Below are 25594 nucleotides of genomic sequence, written 5' to 3' on the forward strand. Positions count from 1 at the left end.
CAGCTGTGAAAACTTCAAATGAGTCGTCAAGAGCTAACTCCATAGGATATATCTCATGAATATGCTTAGAAACCTCCAAAATTGCCTCTTCGATCACATCGATGCGAAAGCTATCACTTTTATCTTTTGAATGCTTCATTGCTTCGAATAGATCGAATGTAACTTCTTCATTTTGGACTCTCACCTTCATCAAACCGTCATCAACGTCTATCATCATGCGCGCGGTTTTCATGAACGGTCGGCCTAGAATGAGCGGAGCATCATCATCCTCTTCCATATCAATAACAATAAAATCGATCGGGAAAAAGAATTTGTCGACTTTAACCAAAACATCCTGGGCTACGCCATGAGGATGGGTAGTCGACTTATCGGCCAATTGCAACGTCATCCGGATGGACTTAATTTCAATGTTGCCAAGCCTCTTTATAATAGACAATGGTATAAGATTAATGCTTGACCCCAAATCAATTAGTCCCTTTCCGACATAGATATCACCAATTTTGACCGACAAAGTAACTCGTCCCGGATCAACCTCTTTTTTCGGAAGCGTCCTTTGAATAATTGCACTACAGCTCGCATCTAGGACAATGGTCTCCGGTTCCGTATACCTCCGCTTTTTGTAAGTATGTCCTTCATGAATTTGGCATACTTGGGCATTTGCTCCAATGCTTCGGCAAACGGAATGTTGGTTTGCAATTGTTTAAAAATATCCATGAACCGGGCGTAATGCCGTTCATTCTCCCTTTTAGATGGAGCATGTGGATAAGGAAGGTTTTGGATTGGAGTAGCGCTCACTACCTCCTTTCCTTTAGCAACTCTAGAACTTCTTGCTCTTTTCTTTTTCACTTCCTCCACCATTACTTCATCACTTTTATTTTTCTCAATTTCCACACTTTCTTTCTTTTCAACTTCACCATTCTTTTCGTTCTTTTTAACTTTTTTCTTCTCACTCCACTCCCCCACTTCACCATCAATATTATCCTCCAATATTTCCTCCTCATTTTCTTCTTTTTCCTCTCTTTGTTCACTCTCATCTCTTTTTTTATTCTCACTAGTCAACTCCCTCCCACTTCTTGTCGTGATCGCTTTACAATGTTCCTTAGGATTTGTTTGCGTGTTCACCGAAAAAGAAGGACCGGGTTGTTGTTCCACTAGTTGCTTAGCGAGTTGTCCAACTTGAGTCTCGAGATTTTTAATTGCCGCATCGTTGCTCTTTTGATTAGCCATTGACATTTGCATAAATTGTGTCAATGTCTCTTCTAATTTTGACGTTACGACCGGAGGTTGTTGAGGTTGATAAGGATTTTGGGGAGGGTTTTGACGGCTAGAAGAACCACCCCCATAACCTTGGCTATGGTAATAATTACTCCTAGGTTGGAACCCTTGATTCCCTTGGAAGTGTTGTTGTTGATTTTGAGGATGTGGTTGATAAGGTTGTTGTTGTTGTTGTCTCGGTTGGTAGTCCCGTTGGTTTGCCATGTAGTTTACTTCTTCGAACCCGGGAGGTGGACAAAATCCGGTGTCATGCTCACCTTTGCAAATCTCACAACAAGCTATTTGTTTAGCTTTTGAAGGTTCTCTCAACTCTTTTATTTGCTGCGTTAAGAGTTCCACTTGTTGTGAAATCAGTTTGTTTTGGGCAAGAATGGCATCGTTCCTCCAAAGTTCAAGCACTCCCGGCTTCTTCAAAGAGTTGCCTCTATTTTGACTTTGAAGATCATTTAGAGCCATTCGATTTATCATATTTGTAGCTTCTTCGGCGCTTTTAGACAATAAAGAACCACCCGAGGTAGCATCCAACAACGTCTTGCAATTTGGTTGAAGTCCATTTTTGAAAATATGGATTTGAGTCAATTCATCAAAACCATGCCCTTTACATTTCCGAAGCATGGATTTGAATCTTTCCCACGCCTCATTTAATGATTCATTGGTTCCTTGTGAAAACACTGAGATGGCCGTCTTGGATTCCATGAACCGGTTATGGGAGAAAAATCTTTCGATGAACTTCTCTTCCAACACGTTCCAGTCTGTCATGACGGCTGGTGTTTGATCTAAGTACCAATCTTTTGCTTTGCCGAGCAAAGCGTGGGGAAATAATCTTCTGAACAACGGTAGCTCTTGAGCTTGATCCACTCCGGCCGCCAATGCTATCTCGTAAAATTTTGTGAGAAAAGCAAAGGGATCTTCATGGTCCATTCCGGTGAATGGACTTCCATATAGTAAATTAAGAGTTCCCGTTTTCATCTCGGCTTGCCTTCCCGTGTGGTTGGCAAACTGAGCAGTATTCCTTGGACTGTTTACACATGGAGTGGAAATGGGCGGTGGTGGTGGTTCCATGATTGGTATGAACGGTGGTGGATGTGTGGTAGAAGAACTTTCTCCTTGTTCTTGTCATTGTCTAGCCTGTTGCCTCCTTCGTCTCGTTTTGCTATTCAGCCTCCTTGCGGTTCTTTCGATCTCTGGATCAAAAAGAAGTTCGTCCACCGGAATCTGCCCTCGCATAAAACGAAAGCTGCACACTAAACCAAACAAATTACAAGCACAAGTCAAAAATTCGAAAGCTAAAAATTAAGTAACTATTGCGATGCTCGCAATATCAATTCACAATCCCCGGCAACGGCGCCATTTTGTTGATTGTAATTTTAAGTGTCGGGTTTTTGTTATCGTCTCCACAGGGATTGTGAGATATCGCCGCCTTTCGACAGTTGTTTCAATTCTTAACTCGTAGTAACAAGGGGGTTTTTGGTTTTAGTCACGGTATCTTGCATAAAAGTGTAAGAAAATGCGGTAAAAGTTTTGGTTTTAATATTTGAGAAATATTGCCAAAGTTAGGGTTCGACAATCACTTTGCATGTATATGTTCGATCAACAAAACTTATAAACTCCTTTAGATGGTAAACTATTTCACAAAGTCCTCTCAATGTGTTTATCTCTAACACACATTGTGAGTTTTCCCATTTTGATCCATTGTTTATCTCTAACACAATCTATCAAAATGACAACTTTTTGGTTCAACCTTATGGTGAACAAAATCATTCATTACTATCTCTAGCTAACAAACAAGATTGGATGAAAACCTAGGTAAAGAGTTGGTAAACATCTCTCGATCATAAACCAACACAAAGAGTTTTCAATAAAACAAAGTTTTCACCATATATTCATCATTAAAGAGTTTACAAATGAAGACCATCCCATTTACACACAAAGCTAATGATCATCTACATCTAACCTTGACAAAATGAAGAACTTAGCTACTCATTTTCATGGTAGCTTGGTCAACAAGTTTCGGAAGAAGGTTGATCAACATCCGAGTCGAATAATCGAGATTGGATGGGAATCCACCTTCTTTTTGTGAAAGATTGTTAAGAGATGAAGAGAAATGATTTCTAGGTCACAAAAGATCTCTAGAGCAATGCTGGAAAAATATCTAAAAAGTACAAAAGTATGGAGGTGTAAAAGTGTGGCTCCAAAAAGTAGCCCTGGCTACTTATAGAGCTGCTACTGAGCTGTCATGCTCGCTAGGCGAGCAGAATGGCTCGCCTAGCGAGCCCCAAAATGAGGCACCTGTGGCACCTGCGCCCAAAGAAATAACCTCTGCCAGATTGGCATGTTCGCTAGGCGAACAAAACCTTCGCTAGGCGAAGCCCACGCTTCACCCTTCGCTCCAGCGAGCTTAGGAGGTTTTGCTACTGTGATTGCTCGCTGGGAGCTCGCTAATGGCTCGCCTAGCGAGTGAGTGCTGGCTGCGCTTTTGGCCAAGTCTGGACGTGTTCGCTACACCCTTCGTTGGCTGCTCGCCTAGCGAGTTGGCTGATGTTTGCCACTGTAAAATACTGGAGCTCTTCGCTGGGGTCTCGCTGGGCGCTCGCCTAGCGAGCGCTTCGCCACAACCCTCGCCTAGCGAGCTAGCTGATGAATGCATCCTTTTTTGGTCCCTTTGCCAACTTTCTTGTGGCTTCATTTTCTATTATTTAATGCCTAGTTCCTGCATAATAACACACAAATCAAAGGTACCAAGATCGCTTATCATTGTTTTGCAATTCATCAAAAACAAAGGTGTTTTCGAACACTTCAGCAAGGAAATGGAGTGAAAGATGCCCATATTTGATAGCTCAAATAAGCACTTTTGGGAATCTAACACCATGCAAACACATAATCCTCTCGATGTACAACTTAGCAAGTCTCTCCATCGAATAATCCATCCTCATCGGAATAAAATGAGCACATTTCGTCAACCTGTCCACAACGACCCAAATCGCCTCACAATTACTCGATGTCCTCGGCAAACCCGAAACAAAATCCATAGAGACACTATCCCACTTCCACTCGGGAATAGATAACGGTTGCATCAAACCAGACGGCTTTTGATGTTCAATCTTTGACTTTTGACAAGTCAAACATGAATACACAAATTCCGCTACATCCTTCTTCATACCTTGCCACCAAAACATCTTCTTCAAGTCTTGATACATTTTAGTAGCACCAGGATGAATACTCAAACCACTTCTATGCCCTTCCTCAAGAATCCTCTTTCTCAAATCCGCAACATTCGGAACACAAACTCGATCACAACACTTCAGGATACCATTCTCATCAATCCGAAAGTCACCACCTTTACCTTGGTTAATCAATGTCATAACATCGACTAACTTCAAATCTGACTTCTGCCCTTCTCTAATCTCGTCAAGAATGCCACACGTAAGCTTCAATGTCCCAAGCTTAACACACGAAGACGTCGCTTCACAAACCAAACTCAAATCTCTAAATTGCTCCAACAATTCAAACTCTCGAATCATCAACATAGACATGTGCAATGACTTCCTACTCAATGCATTGGCTACAACATTCGCCTTTCTAGGATGATAATTCAAACCAAAATCATAATCTTTCAAGAATTCCAACCATCTCCTTTGCCTCATATTCAATTCTTTCTGATCGAACAAGTACTTCAAACTCTTGTGATCACTAAACACATAAAACCTCGATCCAAACCAATAATGTCTCCAAAGCTTCAACACAAACACAACGGCGGCCAACTCTAAATCATGCGTCGGATGATTCCTCTCAAGAACTTTAAGTTGCCTTGAAGCATAAGCTACCACTTGCCTTTTTTGCATCATAACACCTCCTAAACCCAACAAAGAAGCATCACAGTACACCACAAAAGTTTCTAACGGATCCGGTAAAATCAAAATAGGAGCCATAGTCAATCTTCTCTTAAGCTCTTGAAAATTCGCTTCACACTGCGGAGTCCAAATGAATGCTTGACCTTTCCTAGTCAACTGCGTCAATGGTAACGACAACTTAGAAAATCCTTCAATGAACTTCCTATATTAACCAGCCAAACCAAGGAAACTTCGAATCTCAGCAACAGACTTAGGAGCTTCCCATTGAGATACAACTTCAATCTTCGTAGGATCCACAGAAATACCACCACTCGAAATCACATGTCCAAGAAAACTTACTTCACTCAACCAAAACTCACATTTAGAGAGTTTAACAAACAACTTCCTCTCTTTCAACACCGATAACGCAACCTTCAAATGCTCGGCATGATCCTCTTTACTCTTGGAATAAATCAATATATCATCGATGAACACAACAACAAACTTATCCAGATAATCATGAAAAATTATATTCATATACTCCATAAATACACCAGGTGCATTAGTCACACCAAAAGGCATCACGGAGTACTCGTAGTGAGCGTACCTTGTCTGAAAAACAGTCTTTTGAATATCCTTAGCCTTTACACGAATATGATAATACCTAGACCTCAAATCAATTTTGCTAAACACACAAGCTCCAACCAGCTGATTCATCAGATCGTCAATCCTCGGAAGTGGATACTTGTTCTTAATCGTCAATTTGTTCAGTTGTCTATAATCAACACATAATCTCATAGAACCTTCTTTCTTCTTGACCAACAGAACAGGTGCACCCCACGGCGACACACTAGGACGAATAAACCTTTTCTCAAGGAAGTCTTCAAGGTGACTCTTCAACTCTTTCAACTCAGAAGCAAACATTCTATAGGGAGCCATCGACACAGGACTAGTTCCAGGAACTAAATCAATCGAAAACTCAACCTCACGTTCCGGTGGTAAATCACTTATATCTTCCGGAAATACCTCCGCAAACTCACAAACTATTGGCAATTCTTCAATCGTCCTCTTCTCACGAATATCCAAAGTTGCCAACAACATAAACAACTCGGCACCACCTTGCACCGACTCATCAACTTGCTTAGCAGACACAAACCAATATTCCTTAGCACCAACCTCAGGAAAAATAACCGTCTTCTCGAAACAGTTGATATACACCTGATTAACTTCTAACCAACACCATCCTCGAATCCGACCTCTCTTCGGGTTCAGGAAAGACACAACATTCTCAAAACAGGTTAACTAGCCAACACTGCACTCTTGCATCCAACAACATAATGTCCAAACTCGATACAATTGGAACATCCAAGATAAGCAGACGCTTCTCCCCCACTTATTTCATTCCCAACCTGCCAATGGAAAATAAAGCAAGCATCGACAGTGTTCTCACACACATGTCGCATACTAGGGAACAAACATAATTAAACAACCTGGCCGGACGGACGCACCAGGCTCTGATACCACTAATGTAACACCCCTTTTTTCTACCCCAAAATACTTAACATATAATCTGAGTAAATAAGCATGCATATAAACAAAAGGGCGTCACATCGACGTTTTCAAAAATTAAAAGCTTTCAAAAACCAACATTATTCATCATCAATATACAATACACCTGGTCATTCAAAATAACACATTTCAATTATCATGAATATTCAAGAATATGCGTTCGCAGCGGAAAATAATGAATACTCATGTATTTCATAAAATGATCCATGTGCAATACCATGATCATCTCTCAATAATCTCCTCAAGATAAAATAAAACCATATCCAGAATCGTTGGCACTATGGCCTCTCAACCAGCAATTGCAATTAAACATGTCCATAAGTAATAACATAATACGTATCCAAATAAGATATGAGTTCAATACTACTAATCTACCCCGTGTTACATGACCAGAGCATTGACTCACTACCTAGTCTCCGAACTAAAACACGGAAACTCTCCGGCTAATCTCGAGTAAGCTACCTTCCACTTACTTCAACAATACTACTCTTGAGTATCTGTACGATGCCATGTAAAGCAACATTCAAACAGAAGGGTGAGAATTCAAATCATTATGAAGAAGTATAATAAGGCACAATGATTAAATCAACAATTAAAGGAATTCATCACACCTTGTATAACCATGTCAATAATATTAACCAACATTTATTTCACATGTTTCAAACATCCATCAAAACTCAAGGATTACAATATTAAAATCCAATACGATATTCCCAAATATACACATAACTACAATTATCACATAATCACATATTTTTCCAAGTTATGTATCCAAACATCACCGAATTCAATTACCATATCTCATACACACATCACAATCACATCAATGCATACATTCAACTATCACATAACTCTAATGTGACTCAATGCAAGACATGTGACTCTATGCATGTGGTACCGCAATGTGAACCCAACGTTTCACCGCTTTCTGATTCAACATCTAGAATCCAAGCCACGCTTCCGATCCGGACAAGATCAAAGCCACTACGTCTATTTCCAATTAAGGATCAACGTCTGCTACGCCTATTTCCAATTAAGGATCAACGTCTATGTGAACCCACCGTTTCACCGCTTTCCGATTCAATATCTAGAATCCAAGCCACTACGTCTATTTCCAATTAAGGATCAACGTCTGCTACGCCTATTTCCAATTAAGGATCAACGTCTATGTGAACCCACAGTTTCACCGCTTTCCGATTCAATATCTAGAATCCAAGCCACTACGTCTATTTCCAATTAAGGATCAACGTCTGCTACGCCTATTTCCATTCAAGGATCAACGTCTAATACCATGTGAACCCACAGTTTCACCGCTTCCACCATGAAGCCGACTATGCCATGAATGAATGTACAAATACCAACACATATGCAATTAAGATCATCTCTACCATCTTAACATTTCACATATCACCATAATTCAACTCCATGAATTATCCACTAATGGTACATATACACATTCATAACAATTACACCATTCACATAATATGAAATTAAGATCATCTCTACTATCTTAATCATTCAACATATAACCATAATTCAACTCTATGAATTATCCACCAATGGTACATATACACATTCATAACAATCCACTATTCACTAATTATCAAATACACACGATTAGATTTCATTTCAAAATGATTACAGCATTTAAAATCCTCAATTTGTCATTTTTCAAGAGTGTTAATCGGTTAACGCATTTGGGTAACCGGTTAACGCGAAACAAAATGCACTTCCTGGCAATTTTCAACAATGTTAACCGGTTAACGCTTTTGGTTAATCGGTTAACGCAAAACAAAACACAATTTCTAACAGGTTTTCAAAAGTGTTAACCGGTTAATGCAAAACAGAATGCAATTCCTGCGTTAACCCAAAACAGAATCAACTTCTGGGCAGGTTTTTAGCAAGTAACCGGTTAACGCTCGGAGGGTAACCGGTTAACACAAAACAGAATGCAGAATTTTCTGCGTTTTTCATCTTTGGAGGACTTTCGGACCTCCGATTTCGATTCCGTAAAAAGCCAAATGCTCAGAAAATTATAACTCATACAATACTCTAAGTATATAAAGTTAATTTACAGTTTTAACACAATTAAATCACCACAAATCAAGAATACTCATCAAAACCTAACAATTCCAAAAACCATGAAATTTAGGGACTTCAACGTAAATATATTTCTATCCATTGACCCAATTATACTAACCCATAATAATAAGGATTCTCCCCCTTACCTCTTAAATTTTTTTGGAAACCTTAGCTTCTCTCTTGTTCTTCCCCTCTTCTCCTTATTTTTCCTCTTTTCTATCTCTGTTGCCGTCAAATGATCAAATGAATCCCACTTCTCACTCTCCTCACCTCTTATATTCTAGTATTATTTTTGGGCTTAAAGAATGATACCTCTAATTTAATTATTAGACCCAATAATACCTAATATTATAATATCGCTATTTAATTCAAATAAATTAAACCAACTCAATATGCACACCAAATTAATTAATTCAATTATTCATTATATCTCATATAAACTAAATAATTAATTAACACACCAAATTAATTAATATAATCAATTATTATACTACCTATCAACCAATTAATTAATTAACACTCTAAATAAATAAAATAAAATATAATCATAATAATATAAGAAATAAATACTAAAATTGGATTGTTACAGAATTCACCCCTACATAACTCTAATAACCTCCATGGTAAACTCTGCTTGGAGTGCTGCTGAGATTAACGACTGTTGGTTATTCGTGTGTTGTTTTTGGTTGGAGGATGATTATTTTCGTGAAGCAACCTTCTTCCAAGTTGGAACTCTTTGAACTTCTTTCTCTTCCTATTAGTTTTGCTACGTTTGAATCGCTTATGAAAGAACCCTGCAAATGAATGCATTATCTTATGAAAATGTTGAAATTGTCTAATATTGAAATGAGATATCATTGCGGTGAATGAATTGGTGGGTATGTATGGCAAAGTTAGGAGAATGGGGGATGTATGCCATGTGTTTGATAGAATGGTTGTGAGAAGTGTTTTGTCAGAATTATGTAGTATCAATGTGTGCGTGTATATGTACTTTTATTGTTGCTGTTCTGATTCTATTTAGTATTGGAGTGGCTTGCTGATCCAAGTATCTATCAGAACTAGTTTGGATGTTGTGGATATTGGAGAAGTATCAGATAAGCATAATTTTTATTTTTATTTTTTTGTAGGTATAGTATAGTACATGTAAATTGCATTATGCTATGAAGCTCTGGATGTTGTGATCTCAGAGTACTGGAGCACTTAATTGGCAGATGGATAACATTTAATAGTGATTTTCATCTGCTTTGACTTAAGTGGTTAAAGTTGACAGTAACAAAATTTATTTTTAGGGCTTAGATTGTTCTGTATATTTTTAGCTGGCTATTAATTGACCATGAAAGGGTGTTCCTAAAGAAGCTTCTTCTTGCTCCTATGTTTCAACTAATGGAAATTGATAGGGTAATAAGGAATGAATATGTGACATTAATTGTTAATTTTGGATGAAGTTTGCTAACTAGTGTTATTGTTAACTAGTTTTGTGAATCATGGACCGCGGAAAATAAAAGTTTACTAAATAACGCTATTTGACAACATTGACGTTAACTTGTTATATCCTCACCATGTCTTTTCTCTTTTTTTAAGAAATGTGGCTTTTGACAATGAGAAACTTTCCACTAGCAAGCCAGGAAGCTTCTGGAGCATTAAAAGCCTACCATGTTAAATTGAAAGCCAAACTTTTTGATGATTCACATCTGGGAGTGCTGCAAAGAGTAGGTTGGTTAGTCATAAGTTAACAACCGGGTTTCATTCAAGCTACTGGCTTGATCGTTTTACTGATGAAAGTGACAACAAGATAACACATATAGCATGGAATCCAGTATCTGAATTTTCATCATGTGATTATTCTTTGTACCATGTGTCATTATTTGTAGGGAATCAATTAGGCCAATTAAGAGACATTGGAGAATGCTTGATATTCTATAAAAATATTTGCTTGAATGAATGCAGTGATTTTCTATTACTTTGGCATGTTATTTATCATGAAAATAGAAAGAATATATTTTACCCCAATGTGAGCGATTTTTCGTAATAAAAAATTCAAAAAAAAATTATATTCACGTGGATTTTAAAAAGTAATAAATAATTAAATTAAATGATACATAGACAAGTCACGCCAGCAAATAGTGCATCCAAAAGCTATAGACAATGAATCTTCACATTATAAAGAGGAATAAAGAAGATTTTTTTATCGTATATTCAATCCAAAAGAAAATCATACTTATCAATCAAATTATAAATTACTATACCTAAATAGGAGATTAGATTTCCTTTTAAACCCCAAACAGTAATTAATTAATATGTACTAAATATTTTTTATACGTGTATATCCAATAAAAATATTTATAAAAATATTATATGAACTACTTTATAAAAATATCATTTTTACATAATTTAATTAGATCTATGTGTAAAAAAATTACATTGCTAATAATAGTTATTAGTCTTAATTAATATTATTAATTTTCTGTTATGAAACAAAAACATACTAATATTAAATATATTTATATACACAGATAAATGTAGTCATTTTTTTAGAAGAGAGGCTTAAGCCCAACAAAAAAAGAGAACGACTACGAAACAACCTCTAAGAAGGAACTAAAACATGCTCTATCTATATCCAAAAGAGACTCCAAGAAATCAGGAGCTTCACCATAAACTTGGAAATGCTTATTCTCACACCCTATTTTTGCTAACACATCGGCACACAAATTCAATTCTCTGTAGGCATGCGCCACAAGAACAAAATCATGGTCATCTATGAGCCTTCAAATCTCTTTTATCAAAGTCAAACACCCAATTTTATTAATATTTCCCTCCTCCATAGCTTTCACCACGATCAAAGAATCTACGTTGAGCTCCACTCTCCTCAACTCTAAGGAATTAGTAAGCTTGAGACCTTCTAAAACACCCCAACACTCCGCCATAAGAGAATCTGTAAGTATGGAATGCACCTAAAAGGAAGGGGGTGGGGGTGTGAATTAGCTACTTTAAAAAATTTCCGGTTTTAGACTTGGATGTGATTGTTTTTCCGGTTGAATGTTAAGAGATGAATACGGTAAAATGTGGAAAACTAAAGAACATAATGATGTATCCTAGTCCCCCTTACAATCTGAGGGTACTCCAGTCCTCTTACGTAGTAAGAGATTTTACTATCTTGTTTGGACTTTGTACAAGCAATCCTAGCCTCTATACATAAAATCCTAAACACATAAATATGGACAATCCCCTTATGATATACATAAAGTAACTTAAGAGAACAATCTTTCCTTAATCACTCTCTTGCTTCCAACAATTCTGGATAACAAGGATTTCAACACTATTCTGAATTTTACAAGAGTTTTGAAGTTGTATACAATGTATCAATCACTTAGATTGATCTTCTCCTTCAAGAAAACAATTCTCAATATGTAACAAAAGTGCTCAATGATGTATGTGGTTGAAACTATGTGAAATTTCAATGAAAGTTTAATGCACAAGTTTCAACAAAAATTATGTTAAGAACATTTGGTTTCTAAAAATGAGAGAAAAATAATATTTGAATTGTAGATGAAAGAGGTGACTTTAAAAATCTGAAATGAATGGTTTATATAGTTCCTTAACACCTCTCTAAAAAAGTACATATGCATGGACAAATGTCATGGTTCATATGTGCCTTTAGAAATTCATTTGGAGCAGAAAATAAGTGAAACACTACGTCTGGTTCAGTGGTAACCGATTACCATATATGGTGTAACCGGTTACACCTGAATTGGTGCCTTAAAAAATTGGAACGTAGCGCACATGTAACCGATTACACCCTTTGAAAAAGCCCACACAAGGTAGCGCTTCAGTGTGGTAACCAGTTACAGGAAAAATGGTAATCGATTACCACTGCTATGAAAAAATTCTTTGAAAAATATTTTAATCAATTTTAATGCAATAAAATTTTGTAATGCAATATGTCATGATTAAGTATGAATTTTTTAGCGCTTATATTCAACATAGATATTATGTAGACTTGTACCTTATAATGTCATGATCAATCCAAGATATTATTCAAGGCTTGATCTTTAACACTTGAAATCTTGACTTTAGTGCACTGGCTCATGATATGAGTCTTGATCCATTCTTTTTGACATAAGCATATTCTTATAGTTTGTCTTCATAAAAATAATCACTTAAGAAACTTGTCTTCACATTCTCCCCCTTTTTGATGATGACAATCCTTTAAAAATTATATGCTATTTGCTTCTTCTAACACGAGACTCCCCATAGATTCTTGAATGAGAGTTTTTGACAATTGATGCTTACTGCAATTTTGTTAGAGAAACAAATACAAGATAACATAGTTTATTCTCCCCCCTTTTCATTAAAAAAATGATGGGAAAAGATACAATAATGTATAATCATGCAATAGACATATACAACATACATAGGGACATTACGAAAATGCAACAACTTTATCCAAATAGAACCAAACATAAAAAGTCTAAATTAAGAACAATGGTGCTATAAGAAGAACATAAGTCTTACTTAAAAAATAATACAACCTTTTGCCAAAAAGAAAAACATAAAAACTAGAGATTCATAGTTATGTACATAATAAGCAAGATCCTAATCACTTTCTTCCATGTCACCCTCTTCTTCTTCATCTTCACTCTCCTCCTCACTTTGGCCTTGCTTTTGGTTTTGGTAGAGGTTTTTGAGTGACGCAACTTTAAGGCGGAGTTATCTAAATCCATTTATCATGAACATCTCAATAGAGCTAAATTTGTTGTAGAGAACTTCATTGGTGTATCCGCCTTTGGGCATAGGTGGAATGATGTTAACAGTAGGATAATCCTTATACTTATAAATGCCATCATTGTCGAGAATGATTCTGGTGTTCCTCAAGGAGGTCCCGACATTGATTTCACATTCGTTTGGATTCATTCTCTTCTTTGGCTCTCTTTTCAAATCCATTTCACAAAAAATCAAGATTTTGGTAATTAACCTAGCGTAAGGTAGGCCACCACTCAAACTTTGTTGATATAACATGTGAAGCATAATGGTGTAAGCCCAGTTTATTTTGATTCTTTGTTTTATGGCATAAATTAGTTTCATTTCCACATCACTAATTTGAGAGTGATTAGAATGCTTCAGCATTAAGCTGTAGGAAATGATGAAATGAAGCATTCAATCACTAACCGATAGATTCTTACCAAACAAGATTAAGCGATATGAAGATGGATTTTTCTTGCTCATAATATCCTGCTGGGTCAAACGCGAAATTCTGAAAAAATAATCCACCTTGTTGTAACCTGGCCATTCAGGAACACAACCATGCTGAATTGTTTGCCCTTCATGTGGAACATCCAAACACATGCCCAAATCCTCTAAATCTAACACAATATTTTTGTCCTTCACTTTTGATGACATAATGCACCCAATACCAATTGACATATTAACATAAAATTCTCTAACTAGGTCCGGGTATATTGGTCCAGAGTCAGATATCAGAGATACTACTCCTTGATAGGCTAAATGTAACACCCCGATAAAAATAAGATAATTATTTAATTTAAGTTAATATTATATTTATTAATTTAATTAAATAATTGGAATTTTTGGATTATTATTATTATTATTATTATTGGAATAATAATTATTGGAAAATATATAAGTTGGAAATAAGGAAAAAAAAGTTCCATTTTGGTAAAAAGAGGGTTTTACGTGAAAAGCAGAGAAGCGACTGAAAAGAGGAAAAGGGCAAAGAGGCAGAGCAAGAGGAAGAAGGTTGGAGAAGAGAAAAACTTGAAGCTTAAAGATTCGCCGGATTAACTCAGGTAAGGGGGGTTTATCGTCGTTTAATGGGTATTATGGGTTAACATGTAATGGGTAGTGATAACCATTGAATCGACTCTGATTAGAATGATGCATGCTGAAATTGGTGAATCTATGGATGAATGTGATATGAGTTATAATTGAAGAAAATTCGTAAGGATTAGATGGAATAATGTTAGAATTTGTGAGATTGAATGTGTATCATCTGTGTTAGACAATATGAATGAATGTTGTGTAAAAATTGGAATGTGGAAGGTTGGATCTGAGAATCTCGTAGCAGAGAAAACCATAGCAGATCTGGAATTCTGGTTTCTGGTCATACGCGTATGGCACTAGGCAATACGCGTATGAGATGGTTTGGTACGCGTATGGCACTAGGCAATACGCGTATGGATGAAGAAGATGATGATTTTAACGTAGTTTTGTCTCTGTTTGTACGCGTATGAGGATGTGGTACGCGTAGCATACGCGTATGAGGCAGGCAATACGCGTATGGGATTGGCTGAGAAATGGGCCATACGCGTATGGGACTAGGCAATACGCGTATGGGCAGAATTGTGATTTTTCTGTGCTGTGGTTGTGCAGTTTTTGGTTGTTCAGCTGAGTAATGTAATTTTAGCTGATGTATGATATAGTAGGGATCGTTTCCCGTTGTTTTGAACAGTGTAGGTATTAGTAGAGTATGCTAATACTGTGATTATTAATTAGCATGATATGATATGATTCTGTGATAAACATGCTGATGATGTATGATGGTATGCATAATAATGTGAATGTATCTGTTATGTATGCAATTGTGAATGGACTGTTTATGGCTTAGAGTGTGAGCATATGTCTATTTTGAATTGTTGTTGATGTTTGCATGCTAGGTGATTTGGCATGTATATTATGGCCTTTATGGTGGTAGCTAATTCCCATGGTGAGGAATTAGTGAGTGAGTATTGTGGATTGTTGTTGATGTTTGCATGCTAGGTGATTAGCGTGCATATCATAGCCCTTGGGGTGGTAGCTAATTCCCATGGTGAGGAATTAGTGAGTGAGTCACTAGGTCTCAAATGAGTGGGACTAGTGAGCTTGGTAGCCGTATCTGGATTTGATCGGTGAGGTTGAACTATATGTTCACGAATAATCGGTACCGCATGCATGGAGTCTCATTGCATAATATATGTATGGCGTATAATATGAATGGATGTATTCCAATATTATACGTGTGTTTTGTGTTGAGTTGAGTATGATGATGATTACTAGTTGATGTTACTGTTGTTGAATGTGTGATATGATTAGGGTGATGAAATGTGTTAATTTACTTAGCATTACATGATATTTTATAATGCTTATTATATCGATTGAGGAACTCACCCTTACAACTTTGTTTCAGGTAACGAGCAGTGATTGAGTAGAAGCTAGTCCTTGGAGTCTAGTGTAGTTCCTTAGTGGGTCATGCTCTGGTAGATGTAACATCGGGACGGGATGTTTTACTTGTTTTTCATTGTTGATTGTTGAACAAGTTTACATGTAATGTGTTACATGTTTTGCATTGTTGTTAGATTTTATCCGCTGCGAATTATGCAAATGTTTTATTTTGATTAAATAAATGAGCATGACAGGATATTTTGGTGAATGGTGTGAAGTGTCAAGTGTGACACCCTTAATTGCATATCTACTCTGATTATATTTTGTGGTTTTAATTAAATATTGGGGTATTTTTAGAAGGGTGTTACATTAGTGGTATCAGAGCATAGTCGGTCGAGTCGAGTCGTAATTATTCTGTTTCCCTGTACGTGATAGGTGTTGTGCAACCCTATCAGTACTTATTGTTTTAGCTTGTTGGGTTTTCAGAATAGAGATGACTGGAAGAGGTAGAGACGATGCTGCGATTGCTGAGGCTCTGGGTATGCTAGCTGGAGTACTTGGAGGGAATCCGAATGTTGTGGGACTGGGAGCTGCTCGTCAACTGAGTGAGTTCCAGAAGAATAATCCTCCAATGTTCAAGGGAGCATACGATCCAGATGGTGCTCAGAAGTGGTTGAAAGAGATTGAGAGGATCTTCCGAGTGACTGAGTGTGCCGATAACCAGAAGGTCAGGTTCGGTACGCATATGCTGTCAGAGGAAGCAGATGATTGGTGGGTTGCTACCCGCACTGAGTTGGAAGCTGCTGGAAGTACTGAAATCACGTGGGCGGTGTTCAGAGAGAGATTCCTGAGGAAGTACTTTCCAGAGGATGTCAGAGGAAAGAAAGAGATAGAGTTCTTAGAATTGAAGTAGGGCAACCGGTCTGTTACTGAGTATGCTGCTAAGTTCACAGAGTTGTCGAAGTATTACACTCCCTATAATGAGGCTACTGGGGAATTTTCAAAATGTGTGAAGTTTGAGAACGGGTTACGTCCCGAGATCAAGCAGGCTATTGGGTATCAGCGGATTAGAGTGTTTTCTGACTTGGTTGACTGTTGCAGGATTTTTGAACAGGATACCAAGGCCAGAGCGGAGAGCTATCAGCAAAGGGTTGATAGGAAAGGCAAGAATCAGAATGATCGTGGGAAACCGTATGCAGCTGGCAAAGGTTTCCAGAGACAAAGTGGGATGAAGATGCCTAGTGGGGGAGACTCCAGTGCCCCTGCTAAGTGTAACAGATGTGGTCAGGCGGGACATCGTATCCATGAGTGTACCAGTACTGAGAAGAAGTGTTTCAAGTGTGGCAAAGGTGGTCACTTGGCTGCAGAGTGCCGGTTGAAGACTGTGACTTGTTTCAACTGTGGAGAGGTGGGTCATATCAGTCCACAGTGTCCTAAGCCGAAGAGAGAGAACCAGTCGGGGGGCAAGGTCTTTGCTTTATCGGGTTCTGAGACTTCTGCAGATGATCGTTTGATCCGAGGTACGTGTTATATTAATGGCTTTCCTCTTGTAGCTATTATTGACACAGGTGCGACTCATTCCTTTATATCCTTGGATTGTGCTGTGAAACTTAATTTAGAGATATCTGAGATGCATGGGAGTATGGTGATTGATACTCCTGCGAAGGGTTCAGTGACTACTACTTCAGTTTGTTTAAATTGTCCTTTGAGTATTTTTGGTAGAGACTTTGGGATGGACCTTGTGTGTCTTCCACTAGTGCAGATTGATGTTATCCTGGGTATGAACTGGTTGGTGTTTAACCGAGTCTATATCAACTGTTTTGATAAGACTGTGATCTTTCCTGAGATTGAGGAAGAAAAGAGTTTGTTTCTATCAGCAAGGCAGGTGAATGAGGCAGTAGTAGATGGAGCAGAGTTGTTTATGCTGTTAGCGACCTTGGAGGCTAAAGATAAACTGGCGATTTGTGATCTAGCCGTGGTGTGTGATTTTCCTGATGTGTTTCCTGAAGAAGTGAATGAATTACCGCCAGAGCGTGAAGTTGAGTTCTCGATTGATTTGGTACCTGGTACTAGGCCGATATCGATGGCTCCGTATCGTATGTCTGCTGTTGAGTTAGCTGAATTGAAGAGTCAGCTGGAAGACCTGTTGGATAAGAAATTTATTCGTCCGAGTGTGTCACCGTGGGGTGCACCAGTGTTATTGGTTAAGAAGAAAGAAGGTACTATGAGGTTGTGTGTGGACTACAGGCAACTGAATAAAGTGACGATCAAGAATCGGTATCCTTTGCCGAGGATTGATGATTTGATGGATCAGTTGGTTGGTGCGAGTGTGTTCAGCAAAATAGATTTGAGATCTGGGTATCATCAGATACGTGTGAAAACTGAGGATATTCAGAAGACTGCTTTCAGAACAAGGTATGGACATTATGAGTATTCTGTAATGCCTTTTGGGGTGACTAATGCGCCTGGGGTATTTATGGAGTATATGAATAGGATTTTCCATCCGTACCTAGACAAGTTTGTTGTGGTGTTTATTGACGATATTTTGGTGTATTCGAAATCTGAAGAAGAGCATGCTGAACATTTGAGAGTGGTTTTAGGAGTTCTACGAGAAAAGAAGTTATTTGCTAAATTGTCCAAGTGTGAATTTTGGTTAGAAGAGGTTAGTTTTCTTGGTCATGTGATTTCCAGAGGTGGTGTTGCTGTTGATCCTTCTAAGATAGAAGCGGTATCTAAGTGGGAAGCTCCGAAGTCAGTTTCTGAGATAAGGAGTTTTCTTGGACTTGCAGGTTATTATAGGAAATTCATTGAGGGATTTTCTAAGTTGGCGTTACCATTGACGATGTTGACTAGAAAGGGGCAAGCGTTTGTTTGGGACTCAAAGTGTGAAGAAGGTTTCCAAGAGTTAAAGAGGAGGTTAACTACTGCTCCTATTCTGATATTACCAAGTCCGTCGGAACCATTTGAGGTTTACTGTGATGCTTCATTGTTGGGTTTGGGTGGTGTTTTGATGCAGAATAAGCAGGTTGTAGCTTATGCTTCGAGACAACTGAAGGTTCATGAGAGGAACTATCCGACACACGATTTAGAGTTGGCAGCTGTGGTATTTGTTCTGAAGTTATGGAGGCATTACCTTTACGGGTCGAGATTTGAGGTTTTCAGTGACCATAAAAGTTTAAAGTATTTGTTTGATCAGAAAGAGCTGAATATGAGACAGAGGAGATGGTTAGAGTTTCTGAAGGATTATGACTTTGGTTTGAATTACCATCCGGGTAAAGCAAACATAGTGGCTGATGCATTGAGTCGGAAATCATTGCATATGTCTATGTTAATGGTTAAGGAATTGGATTTAATTGAGCAGTTTAGAGACTTGAGTTTGGTGTGTGAGAGTACTCACAATAGTGTTAAATTGGGAGTGTTGAAGTTAACGAGTGGCATTCTGGATGAGATTAGAGAGGGTCAGAAATCCGATGTGCTTTTGGTTGATAAGTTGACTCTAGTGAATCAAGGTCAAGGTGGTGAATTCAGAGTTGATGAGAATGGTGTTTTGAAATTTGGTAATCGGGTGTGTATTCTGGATGTTACCGAACTTAAGAAGAGTATTCTTGAGGAAGGACATCGTAGTGGCCTGAGTATTCATCCTGGGGCTACGAAGATGTATCATGATTTGAAAAAGTTATTTTGGTGGCCGGGAATGAAAAGAGAAATTGCGAGTTTTGTTTATTCTTGTTTGACTTGTCAGAAGTCAAAGATTGAGCATCAGAAGCCGTCTGGGCTAATGCAACCGTTGGTTATTCCAGAGTGGAAGTGGGATAGTATCAGTATGGATTTTGTTTCTGGTTTACCGAGGACAATTAAGAATTTTGAAGCTATTTGGGTGATTGTTGACAGATTGACAAAATCGGCTCATTTCATTCCGATCAGAATGGATTATCCGTTAGAGAGATTAGCTGAGTTGTATATTGAGAAGATTGTAAGTTTGCATGGTATTCCGTCGAGTATTGTTTCGGATAGAGATCCTAGATTTACATCGAAGTTCTGGGAAGGTTTGCAGAGGGCTTTGGGAACTAAGCTGAGATTGAGTTCTGCATATCATCCGCAAACTGATGGTCAGACTGAGAGGACGATTCAGTCACTAGAGGATCTTTTGAGGGCTTGTGTTTTGGAAAAAGGAGGTGCTTGGGATTGTTATTTACCTTTGATTGAGTTTACCTACAACAATAGTTTTCATTCGAGCATTGGTATGGCACCGTTTGAAGCTTTGTATGGTAGGAGATGTCGGACACCTCTATGTTGGTATGAGTCCGGTGAGAGTGCTGTGGTTGGACCGGAGATTGTTCAACAAACTACGGAAAAGATTAAGATGATTCAGGAGAAGATGAGGATTGCTCAGAGTCGTCAGAAGAGTTATCACGACAAGAGGAGGAAGTCACTTGAGTTTCAAGAGGGAGATCATGTGTTTCTTCGTGTTACTCCGATAACTGGGGTTGGTCGAGCTTTGAAGTCGAAGAAGTTGACACCTCGATTTATTGGTCCTTATCAGATTTTGGAGAGGATAGGGGAGGTAGCCTATCGTATCGCTTTACCGCCGTCACTTGCGAATTTGCATGAGGTTTTTCATGTGTCTCAGTTGAGGAGGTACATTCCTGATCCGTCGCATGTGGTCCAAGTAGATGATGTACAGGTGAGAGATAACCTGACTGTTGAAACATCACCTATGAGGATCGAGGATCGAGAGTTGAAGCAGTTGCGGGGTAAAGAGATTGCTTTGGTAAAGGTAGCTTGGGGAGGACCAGCAGGTGGCAATGTGACTTGGGAACTTGAGAGTCAGATGAAGGAGTCTTATCCGGAGTTATTCGCTTGAGGTATGTTTTCGAGGACGAAAACTCTTTTAGTGGGGGAGAGTTGTAACACCCCGATAAAAATAAGATAATTATTTAATTTAAGTTAATATTATATTTATTAATTTAATTAAATAATTGGAATTTTTGGATTATTATTATTATTATTATTATTATTGGAATAATAATTATTGGAAAATATATAAGTTGGAAATAAGGAAAAAAAAGTTCCATTTTGGTAAAAAGAGGGTTTTACGTGAAAAGCAGAGAAGCGACTGAAAAGAGGAAAAGGGCAAAGAGGCAGAGCAAGAGGAAGAAGGTTGGAGAAGAGAAAAGCTTGAAGCTTAAAGATTCGCCGGATTAACTCAGGTAAGGGGGGTTTATCGTCGTTTAATGGGTATTATGGGTTAACATGTAATGGGTAGTGATAACCATTGAATCGACTCTGATTAGAATGATGCATGCTGAAATTGGTGAATCTATGGATGAATGTGATATGAGTTATAATTGAAGAAAATTCGTAAGGATTAGATGGAATAATGTTAGAATTTGTGAGATTGAATGTGTATGATCTGTGTTAGACAATATGAATGAATGTTGTGTAAAAATTGGAATGTGGAAGGTTGGATCTGAGAATCTCGTAGCAGAGAAAACCATAGCAGATCTGGAATTCTGGTTTCTGGTCATACGCGTATGGCACTAGGCAATACGCGTATGAGATGGTCTGGTACGCGTATGGCACTAGGCAATACGCGTATGGATGAAGAAGATGATGATTTTAACGTAGTTTTGTCTCTGTTGGTACGCGTATGAGGATGTGGTACGCGTAGCATACGCGTATGAGGCAGGCAATACGCGTATGGGATTGGCTGAGAAATGGGCCATACGCGTATGGGACTAGGCAATACGCGTATGGGCAGAATTGTGATTTTTCTGTGCTGTGGTTGTGCAGTTTTTGGTTGTTCAGCTGAGTAATGTAATTTTAGCTGATGTATGATATAGTAGGGATCGTTTCCCGTTGTTTTGAACAGTGTAGGTATTAGTAGAGTGTGCTAATACTGTGATTATTAATTAGCATGATATGATATGATTCTGTGATAAACATGCTGATGATGTATGATGGTATGCATAATAATGTGAATGTATCTGTTATGTATGCAATTGTGAATGGACTGTTTATGGCTTAGAGTGTGAGCATATGTCTATTTTGAATTGTTGTTGATGTTTGCATGCTAGGTGATTTGGCATGTATATTATGGCCTTTATGGTGGTAGCTAATTCCCATGGTGAGGAATTAGTGAGTGAATATTGTGGATTGTTGTTGATGTTTGCATGCTAGGTGATTAGCGTGCATATCATAGCCCTTGGGGTGGTAGCTAATTCCCATGGTGAGGAATTAGTGAGTGAGTCACTAGGTCTCAAATGAGTGGGACTAGTGAGCTTGGTAGCCGTATCTGGATTTGATCGGTGAGGTTGAACTATATGTTCACGAATAATCGGTACCGCATGCATGGAGTCTCATTGCATAATATATGTATGACGTATAATATGAATGGATGTATTCCAATATTATACGTGTGTTTTGTGTTGAGTTGAGTATGATGATGGTTACTAGTTGATGTTACCGTTGTTGAATGTGTGATATGATTAGGGTGATGAAATGTGTTAATTTACTTAGCATTACATGATATTTTATAATGCTTATTATATCGATTGAGGAACTCACCCTTACAACTTTGTTTCAGGTAACGAGCAGTGATTGAGTAGAAGCTAGTCCTTGGAGTCTAGTGTAGTTCCTTAGTGGGTCATGCTCTGGTAGATGTAACATCGGGACGGGATGTTTTACTTGTTTTTCATTGTTGATTGTTGAACAAGTTTACATGTAATGTGTTACATGTTTTGCATTGTTGTTAGATTTTATCCGCTGCGAATTATGCAAATGTTTTATTTTGATTAAATAAATGAGCATGACAGGATATTTTGGTGAATGGTGTGAAGTGTCAAGTGTGACACCCTTAATTGCATATCTACTCTGATTATATTTTGTGGTTTTAATTAAATATTGGGGTATTTTTAGAAGGGTGTTACACTAAAGGTTTATGAAACTTAAAGCTAGTAGTTGGAAAATATGATAATTATCGTATTTAGCCGGCATGAGTGGACTATTCCGGATGTTGAAGGTTTAATCTCCTTGACTAGAGAGTCGGTTTTGTACATTTGCTTCAACATCAGAGGGTCGCTTTGAGAGCTTCTCCAACATTGGTGTTTCCTCTTTCCTTTGTTGAAGGTGCCATGGAAGAAATTATGAGAAAGTGAAGGTTAGGGTTTGAAAGGGGATTTTTGGATTTCCTAGGAGATGAGTTTGTGAGAGTTGGAATGTGGGAAGGATGTGTTTTGAAGAGGATTTTATGAGTGAGGATTAATGGAAATTGATGTTAGAAATTTTTGGAATGAGTGGAGTTGAGTGGGAATTGAATAGAGTAGGTGAAATAGTGAGTTAAATGAGGTGAAAAGTTTCAAGACAAGTGGTTGGAAAGTAAAAAGTTCTTTTTACCAAAATAAATTATATTCACAAGCACTTATGTTCATAAAATTAAAGAATTTTTTAAAATATAGCAGTTGTAACCGGTTATGTAAAACAGGGTAACCGATTACAGTATTCAAAACTGCACCAGAAAGACTAAAACTCGAGCATGTAACCAGTTACCACATTTAATGTAACCGGTTACATCATACAAAAAAATAGTATCTATGTATAGAACAGTATGCATGGAAAAACATAAAACTACCAATTGAACATGTTAACATACATCCTTTAGCATCTTTGTATCATGCATACATGTCACATAAGTTTTGATAAAAGTATTGGAAATTGATTTTTTTTATCAAACTCATGAATAATTCACAAGATGAAATTGTGAATAAAATATATATGAAAGTTTGTATGTACCTTGGCAGTTTTTAACCGATGATTGATGAATATATTTGAAGAATCATACATCTACCTCATATGCTAAGTTTCCTTTGAATTTTGTAAAATGGTTCTTTTGCAAGCGACTTTGTGAATATATCCGCAAGTTGATTATGAGTATCCATAAATGTAACTTCAACATCGCTTATAAGCACATGATCACAAAGAAAATGATGTCGAATGTCGATATGTTTCGTTCTTGAGTGCATGATTAGATTTTTGTTTATATTTATGGCACTTGTATTGTCACACTTTAGCGGAATGCATCCATGGTTCACGTTGTAGTTGCTAAGTTGTTATTTTAGCCAAAGTATTTGAGCGTAAAAATTTCCTACACGAATGTATTCTACTTCATTCGTACTAGGAGACACACATGCTTGCTTCTTGTAGAACCATGATACAAGAGCGTTTCCTAGGATGTGACATGTCCCACTTGTGCTTTTTCGATCTGTTTTACAACCTGCATAGTCTGAGTCAGAATAATCAAGAAAGTAACATATACTACCTTTGGGATACCATAAGCTGACGTTCGTTGTTCCTTTGAGATACTTCATGATTCTCTTCACGGAGGCAAGATGTGATTCCTCTGGATTGACTTGAAACCATGCACAAAGACAAACATTAAACATTATGTCAGGATGGCTTGCCGTTAAATATAGTAGTGAGCCAATCATACCTCGATACTCTGTGATATCAATTGAAACGCCGAATTCATATTGATCAATATAAGTTCCGAATCCCATTGGAGTAGCCATTGCTTTGCAATTAACCATGTCGAATCTTTTCAACAACTCCTTGCAATACTTGAATTGGTTGATGAAGATTCCATTATTTAGTTGCTTAATTTGAAGTCCAAGAAAATAATTCATCTTACCCATCATAGACACCTCAAATTCTCCTTGCATCATCAATGAATTTTTTTCACAAAGATCTTTGTTTGTTGAACTGAATATGATGTTGTCAACATAGACTTGAACCAATAAAGTGTTACCTTTTATTTTCTTAATAAACAAGGTCTTATCAACTTTACCCTTTTCAAATCCTCTTTCGTATATAAAGTTTCTAAGTCGATCATACCATGCTCTTGGTGCTTGCTTTAAGCCATAAAGAGCTTTCTTCAACTGGAAGACATGTGAAGGATTCTTGAAGTATTCAAAACTGGGGGGTTGTTTGAAATATACTTATTCATTGATGTAGCCATTTAAGAAGGCACTCTTGACATCCATAATTGGAAATTTAATGAACATGCATAAGCAAGTAATAAACAGATAGCTTCTAACCTTACAACCGGAGTGAATGTTTCTTCAAAGTCGACCCCTTCTTCTTGATTGTACCCTTGAGCTACCTACCTTGCTTTGTTTCGAACAATTATACCATTCTCATCAAGCTTGTTTTTAAACACCCATCTAGTACCTATGATGTGTTTACCACTTGGCCTAGGGACAAGTTCCCAAACTTGATTTCTTTTGACATGGTTTAACTCTTCTTGCATTATAAGTATCCATTTATCATCTTCTAAGGCTCATCAATCTTGGATGGTTCAATTTGTGAGACAAACGCCATATTCAAGCATGCATCTTTGAGATTTAATCTTGTTGCAACACCTTGACTTATATCACCAATAACTTTATCGATCGGATGATCCCAATGGGTTCTCCATTCCTTAGGTAGATCATTAACTTGTTGAATTTGTTCTTCTTGGTGTTCCGGTTGATTATAATTGTTGATTTTGGATGTATCTTCCTTAGGAACGTCAAAATCATCATCATCATCACACAAAACAATATCCTCCTTGGAGGGGTTAGCTTCATTAAAGGAAACATGCATAGATTCTTCAATAGTTAAAGCTCTTTTATTATATAATTCTATAT

General features: G+C 37.6%; 1 protein-coding gene across 1 annotated transcript; it reads right to left on the reverse strand.

Moving 5' to 3' along the window:
- Positions 1 to 24019: 24019 nt before the first annotated feature.
- LOC127130550 (uncharacterized mitochondrial protein AtMg00810-like) lies at positions 24020 to 24601 on the reverse strand. The gene has a single exon (XM_051059539.1). The coding sequence runs from the start codon at positions 24599 to 24601 to the stop codon at positions 24020 to 24022; it is 582 nt and encodes a 193-aa protein (XP_050915496.1).
- Between the last annotated feature and the right edge of the window lie 993 nt (positions 24602 to 25594).

Source organism: Lathyrus oleraceus, chromosome 3, assembly GCF_024323335.1.
Source record: "Lathyrus oleraceus cultivar Zhongwan6 chromosome 3, CAAS_Psat_ZW6_1.0, whole genome shotgun sequence".
Taxonomy (NCBI): Eukaryota; Viridiplantae; Streptophyta; class Magnoliopsida; order Fabales; family Fabaceae; genus Lathyrus; species Lathyrus oleraceus.